General features: G+C 47.1%; 1 protein-coding gene across 19 annotated transcripts in view; it reads right to left on the bottom strand.

The window, feature by feature from the left end:
* Positions 1-12,811, bottom strand: part of WDR31 (WD repeat domain 31) — a 40,898-nt gene extending 28,087 nt beyond the window's left edge. For 3 of the 19 annotated variants that reach the window (XR_006276124.1, XR_006276125.1, XM_043499129.1), the window contains exons 1-4: positions 8,674-8,924; positions 7,414-7,544; positions 3,108-3,237; positions 166-240 (exon numbers count right to left, since the gene is read on the bottom strand). Coding sequence is in view for 17 of the 19 variants with exons in the window: in XM_043499129.1 (XP_043355064.1) it covers positions 166-240; positions 3,108-3,237; positions 7,414-7,472 (264 nt within the window). In the remaining 2 variants the exon portion in view is untranslated. Of the gene's footprint in view, positions 1-165; positions 241-3,107; positions 3,238-3,548; positions 3,878-7,413; positions 7,545-8,673; positions 9,337-10,949; positions 12,299-12,713 lie in introns of those variants that run through there. The other 16 variants (XM_038374708.2, XM_038374720.2, XM_038374719.2 and 13 more) reach the window with 13 other exon arrangements.
* Positions 12,812-12,861: the final 50 nt, after the last annotated feature.

The following is a 12,861-nucleotide window of genomic DNA, read 5'->3' as shown; positions in this document are numbered from 1 at the left end:
ATTATGCAGCAACAGGCTGCATGTTCCATCCCTTCCTTGCTGACCAAGCAAAGTCACACCAGCTCTGGATAATGACCAATCACTGTCGCTTGTTATGTCTGCCTTGACGGAAGTCAGTGATCCACATAAGACTCACTCTGCACTTTTGTCAAGTCTGATATTTACCTTAGTCACTTCACGTTGATGTCCTACAAACCTCTTCAGCACTGCTCCTGATCTCCAGTTATACACGACTACCGTCTGAAGAGAGAAACATTTATGTGAATTCAACCAGCACATCTGTGCGTGCGGACAGAGTCTATGATTTTTACATATTTTTTTTCCAGACAAATAGCTTTTCCTGTTATAAAGGGGAGGGCACAGCAAGGGTGTGTACTGGGTGAAGAGCATCAGGAAAAAATAGCCCTCATTGTGTGAAAACCTACATGTCTATTGAAATAAAAGAAACAGTTTATAGAGCAAAAAGCCACCCACACCCCATTTCTATCAGGATGGACAATACAAACCATAGGTTTCAGAGTAGCAGCCGTGTTAGTCTGTATTCGCAAAAAGAAAAAGGAGTACTTGTGGCACCTTAGAGACTAACAAATTTATTAGAGCATAAGCTTTCATGAGCTACAGCTCACTTCATCAGATGCATTTGGTGGAAAAAAATACAAACCAGGTCAATAAAGGGAGCATAGTTTGGACTCAGCAACAGGGAATAAAAATAATCGCTTTGTAATATGTGCAGCCTGGGTATGAAAACATGTAGAGCACTGGGCCGCCACCCACTGTCAAAGCCTAAAGTAGTCAGCTGGTCTTGTCCTGAGCACCAGCGGCACATTTAGATCCCCGCTTTCAGAAGCTCTTCACTTGTAATATAAAAGAACGCATCACAGGTTGGCTGATGTGAAGGCCAGAAGGGAGAACTGTCTTACCTAGTCTGACCCCCTGTACATCACAATCCAGAGACTTCCACCTAGTTACTTCTGTGGTGGGCCCAACATCCCTTGCATGTTACAGTCTCTCTGGGCTGAGTAGCTTAGGTGCTGTTTGGAACACAGGACGGGGCTTGCTCTTAAATGTATGGACCAAAACGTTCAAATGCAGACGCCTGGAATTAGCGTCCAGGGGTGACATGCTGGCCACACTGAAGTCAGTGGGTGATTTGCTGGGGCCAAGATTTCAAGTGGAGCCTGTGGAGCTTACATCTGGATTTAGGAGTCTAACTTCATGCACACAGGTTTGAAGATGTGGGCCCTGATTTTTAAAAGAAACAAAACATGTTCCAAACACATAAATACTTAATAAACTGCCCAGATTCAAAACCATCAGCTTAGTGTCTGTCTTCTCCCCATGGCCACGGCTCTTGAAAATGAGCATGGCTACCCTCACCTGCAATATGAGGCACTTGAGTGCCATAGTGATGGGCATGAGCTAAATAGATGGATATGTCAACAATGTGCTGCTGTTGCAAAAAAATAGCAAATGCAATTTTAGGTTACATTAACAGAGGTACAAGGAGTCCGGTGGCACCTTAAAGACTAACAAATTTATTTGGGCATAAGCTTCTTTTCTGAACAAGTGGGGTTTTTACCCACGAAAGCTTGTGCCCAAATAAATTTTTTATACTTTAAAGTGCAACCAGACTCCTCATTGTTTTTGTGGATACAGACTAACACAGCTACCCCTCTGATACTTAACAGAGGTATGACATGCAAGTCACGGGAGGTGATAGTACCACGCTACTCAGCGCTGGTTAGGCTTCAGCTGGAGGACTGTGTCCAGTTTTGATCACCAATGGATAGGAAGGATGTAGAGAAACTGAAAAGGATCCGGAGGCGAGCAACAAAGATGATCAGAGGAATGGAATGCAAGCCATACGAGCAAAGGCTGAAGGAACTGGGTATGGGTAGTTTGGAAAAGAGGAGATTGAGGGGGGAGATGAGAGCGGTCTTCAAATACTTGAAAGGCTGCCATAAAAAGGAGAGAGAAAAATGATTCTCTTTTGCCAAGAGAGCAGGACAAGAGGCATTGGGTTCAAACTTCAAACAAGCAGATTTAGATTAAATCTCAGGAAAAACTTCCTACCTGTCAGAACAGTAGGACAATGGCACAGACTGTCTAGGGAGGTTGTGGAAGCTCCTTCACTGGAGGTTTTCAAAAGGAGGCTGGAGAGCCACCTGTCTTGGATGGTTTAGATACAACAAATCCTGTGTCTTAGCAGGGGGTTAGACTAGATGACAATTGCGGCCACTTCTAACCCTGTGGTTCTATGATGCCCTGTGAATTGGAGGATTGCACAGCTGTGTTGTGTGGCATCCCACGCGCCCTGTCAAGGGGGCAGTGATTTAAAAATAAACATTATTTGGAACACTATTGCCACATCTTAATGTCCTCCTGACTTCACAGCCTCACTCAGTCTCTGCTCTGGTAGTGATCCCCCTCTGCCAGCAAGGCCTGCATGCTCTGTGCCATCAGCCCAGCCTCCTTTAACTGCGTTAGCATCACAAAAGAGACACGGTGCTTATGGCTGGGAAGGTATATTTATTCTGGAACCCCCCTTCACAGGTGGGCTGGGTAATTTGTTGCCTACAAAGGTGAATTTCATGGAGCCATGATGGTTGGTTTTGAGTTCCCCACGCTGAAATAAAGGGATGTTTGATGGTTTGAAATGCTTCAGAGCAAAGGAATTGCCCCACAAGAGCTGTTTGTCTACAGGTGCCAACAAGGGCTCATGGCCACTGTGTTCCTCCCCATCACAAGTACCTGCGAATGGGAGGAGCACTTTTTCCCCACGCCAGCTAATGGGCAGTGGGTGGCTTGGAGTACTGACAGCCTTTGCATTTTTATTTTAGCCAACTGTCGGTCTGATGCCTGTGAACACGTAAACCCCGTTGTTTGAATCTCGCCAAGACATTTGCCCTTATCTCTATGGCAGAGAGTTCCAGACACACTTCACAGGTTTCAGAGTAGCAGCCATGTTAGTCTGTATTCGCAAAAAGAAAAGGAGTACTTGTGGCACCTTAGAGACTAACAAATTTATTTGAGCATAAGCTTTCGTGAGCTACAGCTCACTTCATCCAGACACACTTGATTTCCTTGTGAATTTTGACCCACCCTACCTTGTCCTTTCCTCCCGACACACAGAGATCCGATGTTAGAGCAGCCACAGAAGTGACGGCGTCAGTGTGAGCAGGAACGTATTGCTGAACAGCCTGGGCAGGACTGTCCTCTTCCATATAATCATCAGGCCTGCCAAAGAGGAAAAGACACAGCAGCAGGAACTTCAGTACACATTACAGAGAAGTCATTGTATGCCGTAGATCACCCATCCCACGTCTCAAAGCACATGGCATTGGCTCCAATTAGACTGAATGTAAGGACAGCAGCACCTTGGTTTAGGAAGAAACGCTGCATGTTGAGATGCTGGAGAAAGGCAAGCCAACACGCACACTCTGGGCAATGCAGAGATCAGCTCTCCGGGGACATAAATGTGTTTCCTAGATGTGACATAATAGATCTCTTCCACCTCCAATTCCTAAACCTGCAGAACAGTTACTCACCTCCACTATGGTGCATGGGACTGACTTTAACAGAACTTCACCAGTCTCCCTGCTACGGCTGGCAGATGATGGTCTGACTCAGACACTGTTCCAACAGTTCAGACATTTTCTGCTCTCTCAAATGTCCCTCACAATAACATTCCTGTTGTCCTTTCTGCTGCTTTGTGCCCTTGGCTTATCTCCAGTAGTTATGGGCCAGTACTCCCATCTCCCTACTCATGGAGAAAGGGAGAATTTAACCCTTTCTTTGCAGGGGGAGCCATGCATGTCACTTGCTCAGGATATTGAGGGTGTCTCTCTCACTCTCATAATGACAGGTTTCAGAGTAGCAGCCATGTTAGTCTGTATTCGCAAAAAGAAAAGGAGTACTTGTGGCACCTTAGAGACTAACACATTTATTAGAGCATAAGCTTTCGTGAGCTACAGCTCACTTCATCGGATGCGAATACAGATCAACACGGCTGCTACTCTGAAAACTGTAAGGAGAGTGATCACTTAAGATAAGCCATGACCAGCAGCAGGGGTGGGGGGTGGGAAAGAGAAAAACCTTTCATGGTGACAAGCAAGGTAGGCTATTTCCAGCAGTTAACAAGAACATCTGAGGAACAGTGGGGGGTGGGGGGAGGGGGAGAAATACCATGGGGAAATGGTTTTATTTTGCGTAATGACTCATCCATTCCCAGTCTCTATTCAAGCCTAAGTTAATTGTATCCAGTTTGCACATTAATTCCAATTCAGCAGTCTCTCGTTGGAGTCTGTTTTTGAAGGTTTTTTTTGAAGAATAGCCACCCTCAGGTCTGTAATGGAGCGACCGGAGAGATTGAAGTGTTCTCCAACTGGTTTTTGAATGTTATAATTCTTGACGTCTGATTTGTGTCCATTCATTCTTTTCCGTAGAGACTGTCCAGTCTGACCAATGTACGTGGCAGAGGGGCATTGCTGGCACATGATGGCATATATCACATTGCTAGATGTGCAGGTGAACGAGCCTCTGATAGTGTGGCTGACGTGATTAGGCCCTATGATGGTGTCCCCTGAATAGATATGTGGACAAAGTTGGCAACGGTCTTTGTTGCAAGGATAGGTTCCTGGGTTAGTGGTTCTGTTGTGTGGTTGCTGGTGAGTATTTGCTTCAGGTTGGGGGGCTGTCTGTAAGCAAGGACTGGCCTGTCTCCCAAGATCTGTGAGAGTGATGGGTCGTCCTTCAGGATAGGTTGTAGATCCTTGATGATGCGTTGGAGAGTTTTAGTTGGGGGCTGAAGGTGATGGCTAGTGGCGTTCTGTTATTTTCTTTGTTGGGCCTGTCCTGTAGTAGGTGACTTCCGGGTACTCTTCTGGCTCTGTCAATGTGTTTCTTCACGTCAGCAGGTGGGTATTGTAGTTGTAAGAATGCACGATAGAGATCTTGTAGGTGTTTGTCTCTGTCTGAGGGGTTGGAGCAAATGCGGTTATATTGTAGAGCTTGGCTGTAGACAATGGATCGTGTGGTATGATCGTGTGGGAAAACCTGCTGACCGCTATTCCTACCTACATGCCTCTAGCTTTCATCCAGATCATACCACACGATCCATTGTCTACAGCCAAGCTCTACGATATAACTGCATTTGCTCCAACCCCTCAGACAGAGAAACACCTACAAGATCTCTATCATGCATTCTTACAACTACAATACCCATCTGCTGAAGTGAAGAAACACATTGACAGAGCCAGAAGAGTACCCAGAAGTCACCTACTACAGGACAGGCCCAACAAAAAAATAACAGAACGCCGCTCGCCATCACCTTCAGCCCCCAACTAAAACCTCTCCAACGCATCATCAAGGATCTACAACCTATCCTGAAGGACGACCCATCACTCTCACAGATCTTGGGAGACAGGCCAGTCCTTGCTTACAGACAGCCCCCCAACCTGAAGCAAATACTCACCAGCAACCACACACCACACAACAGAACCACTAACCCAGGAACCTATCCTTGCAACAAAGCCTGTTGCCAACTCTGTCCACATATCTATTCAGGGGACACCATCATAGGGCCTAACCACGTCAGCCACACTATCAGAGGCTCGTTCACCTGCACATCTAGCAATGTGATATATGCCATCATGTGCCAGCAATGCCCCTCTGCCATGTACATTGGTCAAACTGGACAGTCTCTACGTAAAAGAATAAATGGACACAAATCAGACGTCAAGAATTATAACATTCAAAAACCAGTTGGAGAACACTTCAATCTCTCCGGTCACTCCATTACAGACCTGAGGGTGGCTATCCTTCTTCAACAAAAAAAACTTCAAAAACAGACTCCAACTAGAGACTGCTGAATTGGAATTAATGTGCAAACTGGATACAATTAACTTAGGCTTGAATAGAGACTGGGAATGGATGAGTCATTACACAAAGTAAAACTATTTCCCCATGTTATTTCTCCCCCCAACCCCACCCCACCCCACCCCCCACTGTTCCTCAGATGTTCTTGTTAACTGCTGGAAATAGCCTACCTTGCTTGTCACCATGAAAGGTTTTCCTCCTTCCCGCCCCCCTGCTGCTGGTGATGGCTCCTCTTAACTGATCACTCTCCTTACAGTGTGTATGATAAACCCATTGTTTCATGTTCTCTGTGTGTGTATATAAATCTCCCCTCTGTATTTTCCACCAAATGCATCCGATGAAGTGAGCTGTAGCTCACGAAAGCTTATGCTCAAATAAATTTGTTAGTCTCTAAGGTGCCACAAGTACTCCTTTTCTCTCACTCTCAGAGACTAGACTGCTCACCATTTCTCCCATGCTTGCCGTAGCATATCCCCACCCCTCCAGCAGGAGGGCCCCGCTCCCTCCCACACAAATAGCTTGCAGCACATAAATCCTGGTCAGGAATACAGGAACTGCTCCCAGCACAGGCTGTCAGCACCACCACTTGGTTCATTATGAGAGCAAGACAAAGCTGACTGTGTTGCTGTTAGGATACTCTCAAACCAGAGATCCCCTTTTTGCTGCCAGATACTTTGATACAGCTCCCAGACCATTCAGTCCACAGAAAGCTCTCCATTTCCATGTGTGGTTGGGGGAGGGTGGTAGGGTAACTGCATCTGAAACTCTCTCTGATCTCTTCCGTGGTGGCACCAGCACCTCTCTTGGATTAATACTGGATTAATACCTGGCTAATACCTACGAAAAGAAAAGAACATGTGTGTGACAGTGCAGCTATTCACTGCATCGGAAATGCATCCGATGAAGAGAGCTGTAGCTCACGAAAGCTTATGCTCTAATAAATTTGTTAGTCTCTAAGGTGCCACAAGTACTCCTTTTCTTTTTGCAGCTATTCGCATCCCAGCTGTACTGGTAGACACTATACTGCAGGGCTAAGGACAATTGATTGCTAGATGGCCCAGGGTGCAGGACTAGCAGAGCAATATCTCCTTTGTCAAGAGGAGCCATTTTCCACCCAAGACAGTACACCCAGGTCCTTTGCACCCTTGCCTAGGAACAGCCCAGGTGGATGTCAGTGACACTCTCTGGAGAGAGAGGATGGATTAGTTTGAGAGTGCTGCCAACACACTCCATTCACTAAAGCAACTTCTTATGTTCAGGGCTACAAGCAAATACTGAATGGGGGTGGAATTGCCATTTTAGCCACACAGTCATTGCAGTGCTGGGATCTAGGCCACTGCTTTCAAATATATGTGGAGGCAGAGACAGGTATTTTAGACCATTGAGAAATTAAGCAACCTTTAGAATCAAAAGACAAAAGGAAAAAATTACAGTTCATAAAACCCAGATGATTACATATGATCACTAACCTCCCTGCCATAATTGGTGGGGTTTAGAAACTTAACATGAAGCTGGCATTCCTAGGAGATTGTTTACCTGTATTTGGAGGTGCTGCAGTTGATTTTACTCTGCAGTTTCCCCATGATATTGCACATGAGCCAAGGTGAGCAGCTCTGTAATCCAGCATGTAGTGCTCAGCATCGAAACCTCAGCATCTCAGGCAATCTCTGGGATTAGGAGAGGACACGTTATGGGGAATTTATAAATCAGTTCTGATCTTTACATCCATTGGATCCAATGCTGAGAATGCAGCACTTTCACTACAATCCCAGTCATTAGCTTCTCTACATTTCCCTTACTCCTCTTCCCGACCCCCATACCCCTCACTCCTGACAATATAAGCTTGCTGCTTCTCTCTGCGCAGTGCCAGTTGGGAGGTGTGGCCAGTGGATACTGCTTTATGGGCAACTCAATCAGCATCTTATTAGCAAACACCTCAGGTGAGAATGGCCCATAGTACTATCTGAAAGGAGCGTGTGTTTCCTGGGAGTACGTTGGCTGAGTTTTACTGTTGTTTTGTTGGTCTTTATGACTGTTGCAACGAACTGAATTCTGTGCTGGTGCCAGGCCCTGTGGCCTCAGAACAAGCGTAGCACAGGAAGTATCCTTATTATGTACCTCAGCCCCTACCTGAACTACCTCTGCCTTACCCAGTCAATATACCCACCCAGCCTTTCACCTTCACATTGCCAGTTTCTGGCAGGTTTTATGATGTGGACAACTACCAACCCACTTGTCTGTCTGAGGCTCTTCAGCTGCCTACATTAAGGATGATGTTGGTTGGAATACTAGAGATGAGCCAGAGACCTAGAACTAGAAAAGGAGTACCTGTGGCACCTTCAAGACCTAGAACTGTAAGTCTCTGTGTCCCATGACCAGGGCTCCGATCCACCCACGCTCCCAGAGAGCACCATGTTAACCTTTGGGGAAAGCCCAAGTAACGCTAAGCAGAGGAAAACAACATGCTGTTGTTCAAGAGGTTTAAGTAATGCTGAGCCCACCTGGCCCTGTGTCACCCAGCACCCAAGGAAGGTGCCATTCCCAGCAGCAGGGAACAAACAAGCATCGAATGGGTCCTGGGGCCAGCCACCTCTGTGGTGGCCTCTCCAGCTAACAGTTGATACAGGCTGGCAAAGCAGCGCAGGTTTCGCCTACACTGTTGTGCCATGTTCTGTTCTGGGGTAAAGGCTCCAGTCACTCCACTGCCTTTTACTAGCACTAAACTCACTAAAAGCATTAAATCAATACAGGAGAGGTGCAGCAGTCTACAGGCTGGTTTCAATGGTAGTGAATTACCAGGTACAGTAATCGGATTCTTCTCAGCAGGAGATGCTCTAACTGGATTGATTTCAGTCTGACCTAGCTGACCTAAAGCTCTTGTTTTCCAGGTCAGTAGGAGTCTGCAGAAAATTCAATGACGGCATTTACCTGTTTGTCAGAGCAAACAAATCAAAATAACCTTCATGTCACTGATCACAGACACCTGAAGCTCAGATGCTAGAATTGCTAAGTGAGAAAGCGGACTGGTTTCCTGGCAGACATTTCCCTTCTAATTTTACCCTGCTGTCCTTTGCAGTTAGCAACGAGTAAAACCTAGTTAAGCTCTGCTTGTTCAATCCAGATGTTTATACAGCCAAAAGGTTTAAAGTGTAACCAATCTCATAGGCCAGGGAGTGTATTAATTGGGTAACTGACTTTCTTTCAGTCAGAACAAGACCAAGTTTGCAAACTATTTCAGTGTCCTAGGAACAGAGGTGATTTTTTTTTTTGGGGCAACAGGAAGAAGCTGGAAACTCAGTCTGTATTTTATTTAATAGAATTTAACTTTATTTCCTAGGCTTTTAATTAAACTTATATTGCAAATATTAAAATTAACTGCATGAAACAGTGAACTGGCAGAAAGAAAGCAAAACGACAACAGTGCCTTTTCCTGGGGGTTTGCTTGCATCTGCAAAATGCTTTGAAGATTGGTGGAGGGATAGCTCAGTGGTTTGAGCATTGGCCTTGCTAAACCCAGGGTTGTGAGTTCAATCCTTGAAGGGGCCATTTAGGATCTGGGGCAAAAATTGGGGATTGGTCCTGCTTTGAGCAGGGGGTTGGACTAGATGACCTCCTGAGGTCCCTTCCAACCCTAACCTTCTATGATTCTATGTGAAGAGACTTGTCATTTACTATATGTCTGTATAGTGCCTATTACAATGTGAGCCCCTGAGCTGGTGTAAAAAAGTAATAATGGTAACAGTGCCAAGTGTTATTAATAAAGAGAGTCTAGGAAGTCCAGCATATTTATAAGATTTGCTGTAACAAATCTAAAAATGTAGTTTTTCATAGGAGTGGGTGGGTGAGATTCTGTGGCGTGCACTGTGCAGGAGGTCGGACTAGATGATCAGAATGGTCCCTTCTGACCTTAGTATCTATGAATCTATGAAACAAATCCTCTAGCAATCTACTAGTAGCAGACATTAATAGCCATTTTGCAGACCAGTTTTCCAGACAATCAATGGTTAATTTTTCCTTGTGGCTAATTATTCCTCACTACATGCAAGCAGCACAAGTTTTCCATTCATAAACACCTTCTGATTTTAATTGCACTATAGAATCAAGGCAGATAGTTAGCACTATGAGAAAAGAAGGATTCAAGGAATAAAAATACAAATTACATTTTGTATCTTGAGAATGCTTCCCTACAGCTGCCTAACTACAGCATAAATCTGCAGATCCCTCTGCAACTTTGAATGCTTAATAAGAATACAAGCTTCCAGAGTCTTGTTGCATTGTGGGAAAGCCCTCTGGTACCCCAAGATGTCATCTCTTGGCAGACTTTCCAATGCAAATTTACCATCCTCCGGTACGTACACCAGTCACTATTGTGACAGTCTACTAGAATGAAGTTCTATTGTCAGGGCTCCCATTGTAATTGAATGACAACTAGGTATGCTTCAAAAAGCGTGTATTTCATAGTAGGGATTTATTTTTTTAAATGTGCATTGCTTTTTAGCAACCCATTCCTGGCAGCAGAAAGTATTTGCATTTAAACAAGTTTTAATCTCCTCATTATATTGTGACACAGCAGTGAAATCTGCATGCTGGCTTTGGGAAGCAACAACAATATTCCTAATAGCAAACAGTCATCGTATAACACACAGATGTGAAACTAAATCACAAGATCACACCCCAACATTTGATTATCCAGGTTCTTACACAGCAATCATCATGGCAGCGTCACAGCCAGGGCCAGCTCTACCGTTTTTGCAGCCCCAAGCACTGAATTGCCGCCACAAACAGCAGGAGAGAGAGAGAAGCTGCCGCCGAATTGCTGCTGTCACAGAAACTCTGCCGCCCCTTTCTGACTGCCGCCCCTAGGACCTGCTCGGAACGCTGGTGCCTGGAGCCGGACGTGGTCACAGCACTGAGCAACATGGCTAATATCTGTCACCTGTGGTTTGTTCGCTCTCTCATCCTCTCCCCAAGGAGAGCTGTACACACAGTGGAGTGTTTTGATGGGTTTGCTGTTTATTTAAAAAAACAAAAAACAAACAAACCAACAAACAAACAAAACAAAAAAAACTTACACACTGATTGGACCAGGCCATGAAAGAGAAGGTGCTTGGTCAGCCAGATCTCTTTGGAGTTTATTTCCAAGCACTGTTAATGTGACTTACATACGATTACGAAGGAGAGAATCAACACAAAGTGAGAGCGTACTATATGTGATTGAAAGAAAACTACTCTGTTTAAGCTAATCAGTACTATTTTGCTTTCCTCCCGCTATGCAGATGCAAAACACCCATTTTCAAAGCCGATAACATCACTTGAAGATTTGGGGAAAACCTAAGCAAATTCTTTGGGGTTCTTAAAAGGCTTCGACTCATTTTACAGCAGTGCTGGTTAGCAGAATTCTGCATTACTCTATGTCCCAGCAAATGCATTGCAGTGTTAAAGCCTCCTTAACATATTGCACTATTTTAAGACAATCAACCAGACATTTTAAAGATGGTATCAGCAGTACCACACATTATTTAGACATAGAAGGTTGGGATTTTCAAATACCACTGAAATCTGGGCACTGAACTTTCTCAAAGCACTTGGAAAATTCCAGCAACAATAAAAGCCTCTTTGTTTAAATTAAGTTACAGTGGGTTGGCATTTCCTCTTGAGCAGCTAGGGCCATGTCTCCACTGCAACAAAAGTGGCTTTTGTACACCTGTTAGCTATTGCACAGTAAGATCCTAGTGGACACAAGGCATTGTCACTTTTACTGCAAGGTTTTACTACAGTGCCATCCCTTCACTGAGATTGTGCAGTAGGACAGCTAACGTGCATTCATTATTGCATGGTAAAAACACACAGGTTTTGGAGGTGAAGACAAAGCCTAGAAGTTTGATTCCTGCTCCCCCCCCCCCCTTTTCAATGCTTGTCGTCTTATTGTAACCATCTTCCCACCAGACCCTGGGAAAGCATGGATGGGATTGTGAACAGTGCTAACGACATATTAGCCGGGAGGTATTAGTTATTTTTGTTAAAGGGAATATTCCCTCTCTGCCCAGTTACATACGGTTTCCCTAGGAAAGTGGGTCCCTCGAGTCTCCGCTCCAAATGCCCCATATTAATGAGCTTTCTATGTTAGTAACGATACTAACAAATACAGGGCCACCGTTCACTGTTTCCATGGACCTCACGCAATTGAGCCACCAAAGCAGAGCCCACGGGAAACACTCGTCGGGCAGGAGGGCACCGCTTTGCGCAGCGCCAACGACTCCGCAGCCCGGGAGGCGGCAGGGCGGGCTCGTGCCCCACGAGGTGCCGCCGGAGCTCGACGCGAAGCCAGCGAGCTCCGCCGGCCGCCAGGAACCCGCCGGCGCACGAGGCGGCGCTGCGGCTGCGTCGGCCGGAGGAGGCCGCCCCGTCCACAGCGGGGCTGGGGCGCTGGGAGCGCGTCGCTCAGGGCTCCACTTCCGCACGCTTCTAGCCCCAAGCGCGCGGCGCAGACCCCGCCCGACTCAGGCCCCGCCCTGGGCGGAGCCAGGGCCGCGGCCCTCGCCTGTCCCGGGGACGCCACCAGGACACCGTGAGCGGGGCCCAGGCTGCTCCTGAGCGGCACTGAACGACACACAGCGACCCAGGGCACCTATTCCCCTCAGGAAGCGCGCCGGTGAGCCCCGCCATCGCCCCGGGGGCCCGGCCCGGCCTGTCGCCGGCGCTGAGCTGCAGCCCGGGGCGTCGGAGCGCGCCGCGGAGGCTACCGGGGCGACGGGCGGCTGCTCCGCGGGGCCCGGCCCGGCCCGGCCCGCCCCGCACTCACCTGCCCGGCCCGCCCCGCCCCGCCCCGCACTCACCTGCCCGGGCCCGCCCCGCTCCTTAGCGACCAGCGCCAGAGGCCGCGGCGGGGCCGCGCCGGGAGACAGCCCCGCCCCCGGCCCCCACAGGGCAGCGCCGGCCCTGCCCCGCCCTCGAGGCCCCACCTCCAATGCGGCTCCCCAGGAC

This window comes from Dermochelys coriacea, chromosome 16, assembly GCF_009764565.3.
Source record: "Dermochelys coriacea isolate rDerCor1 chromosome 16, rDerCor1.pri.v4, whole genome shotgun sequence".
Classification (NCBI taxonomy): Eukaryota; Metazoa; Chordata; order Testudines; family Dermochelyidae; genus Dermochelys; species Dermochelys coriacea.
Note: the sequence above shows the minus strand (reverse complement) of the source record. Positions and strands in the feature narration are given on the sequence as shown.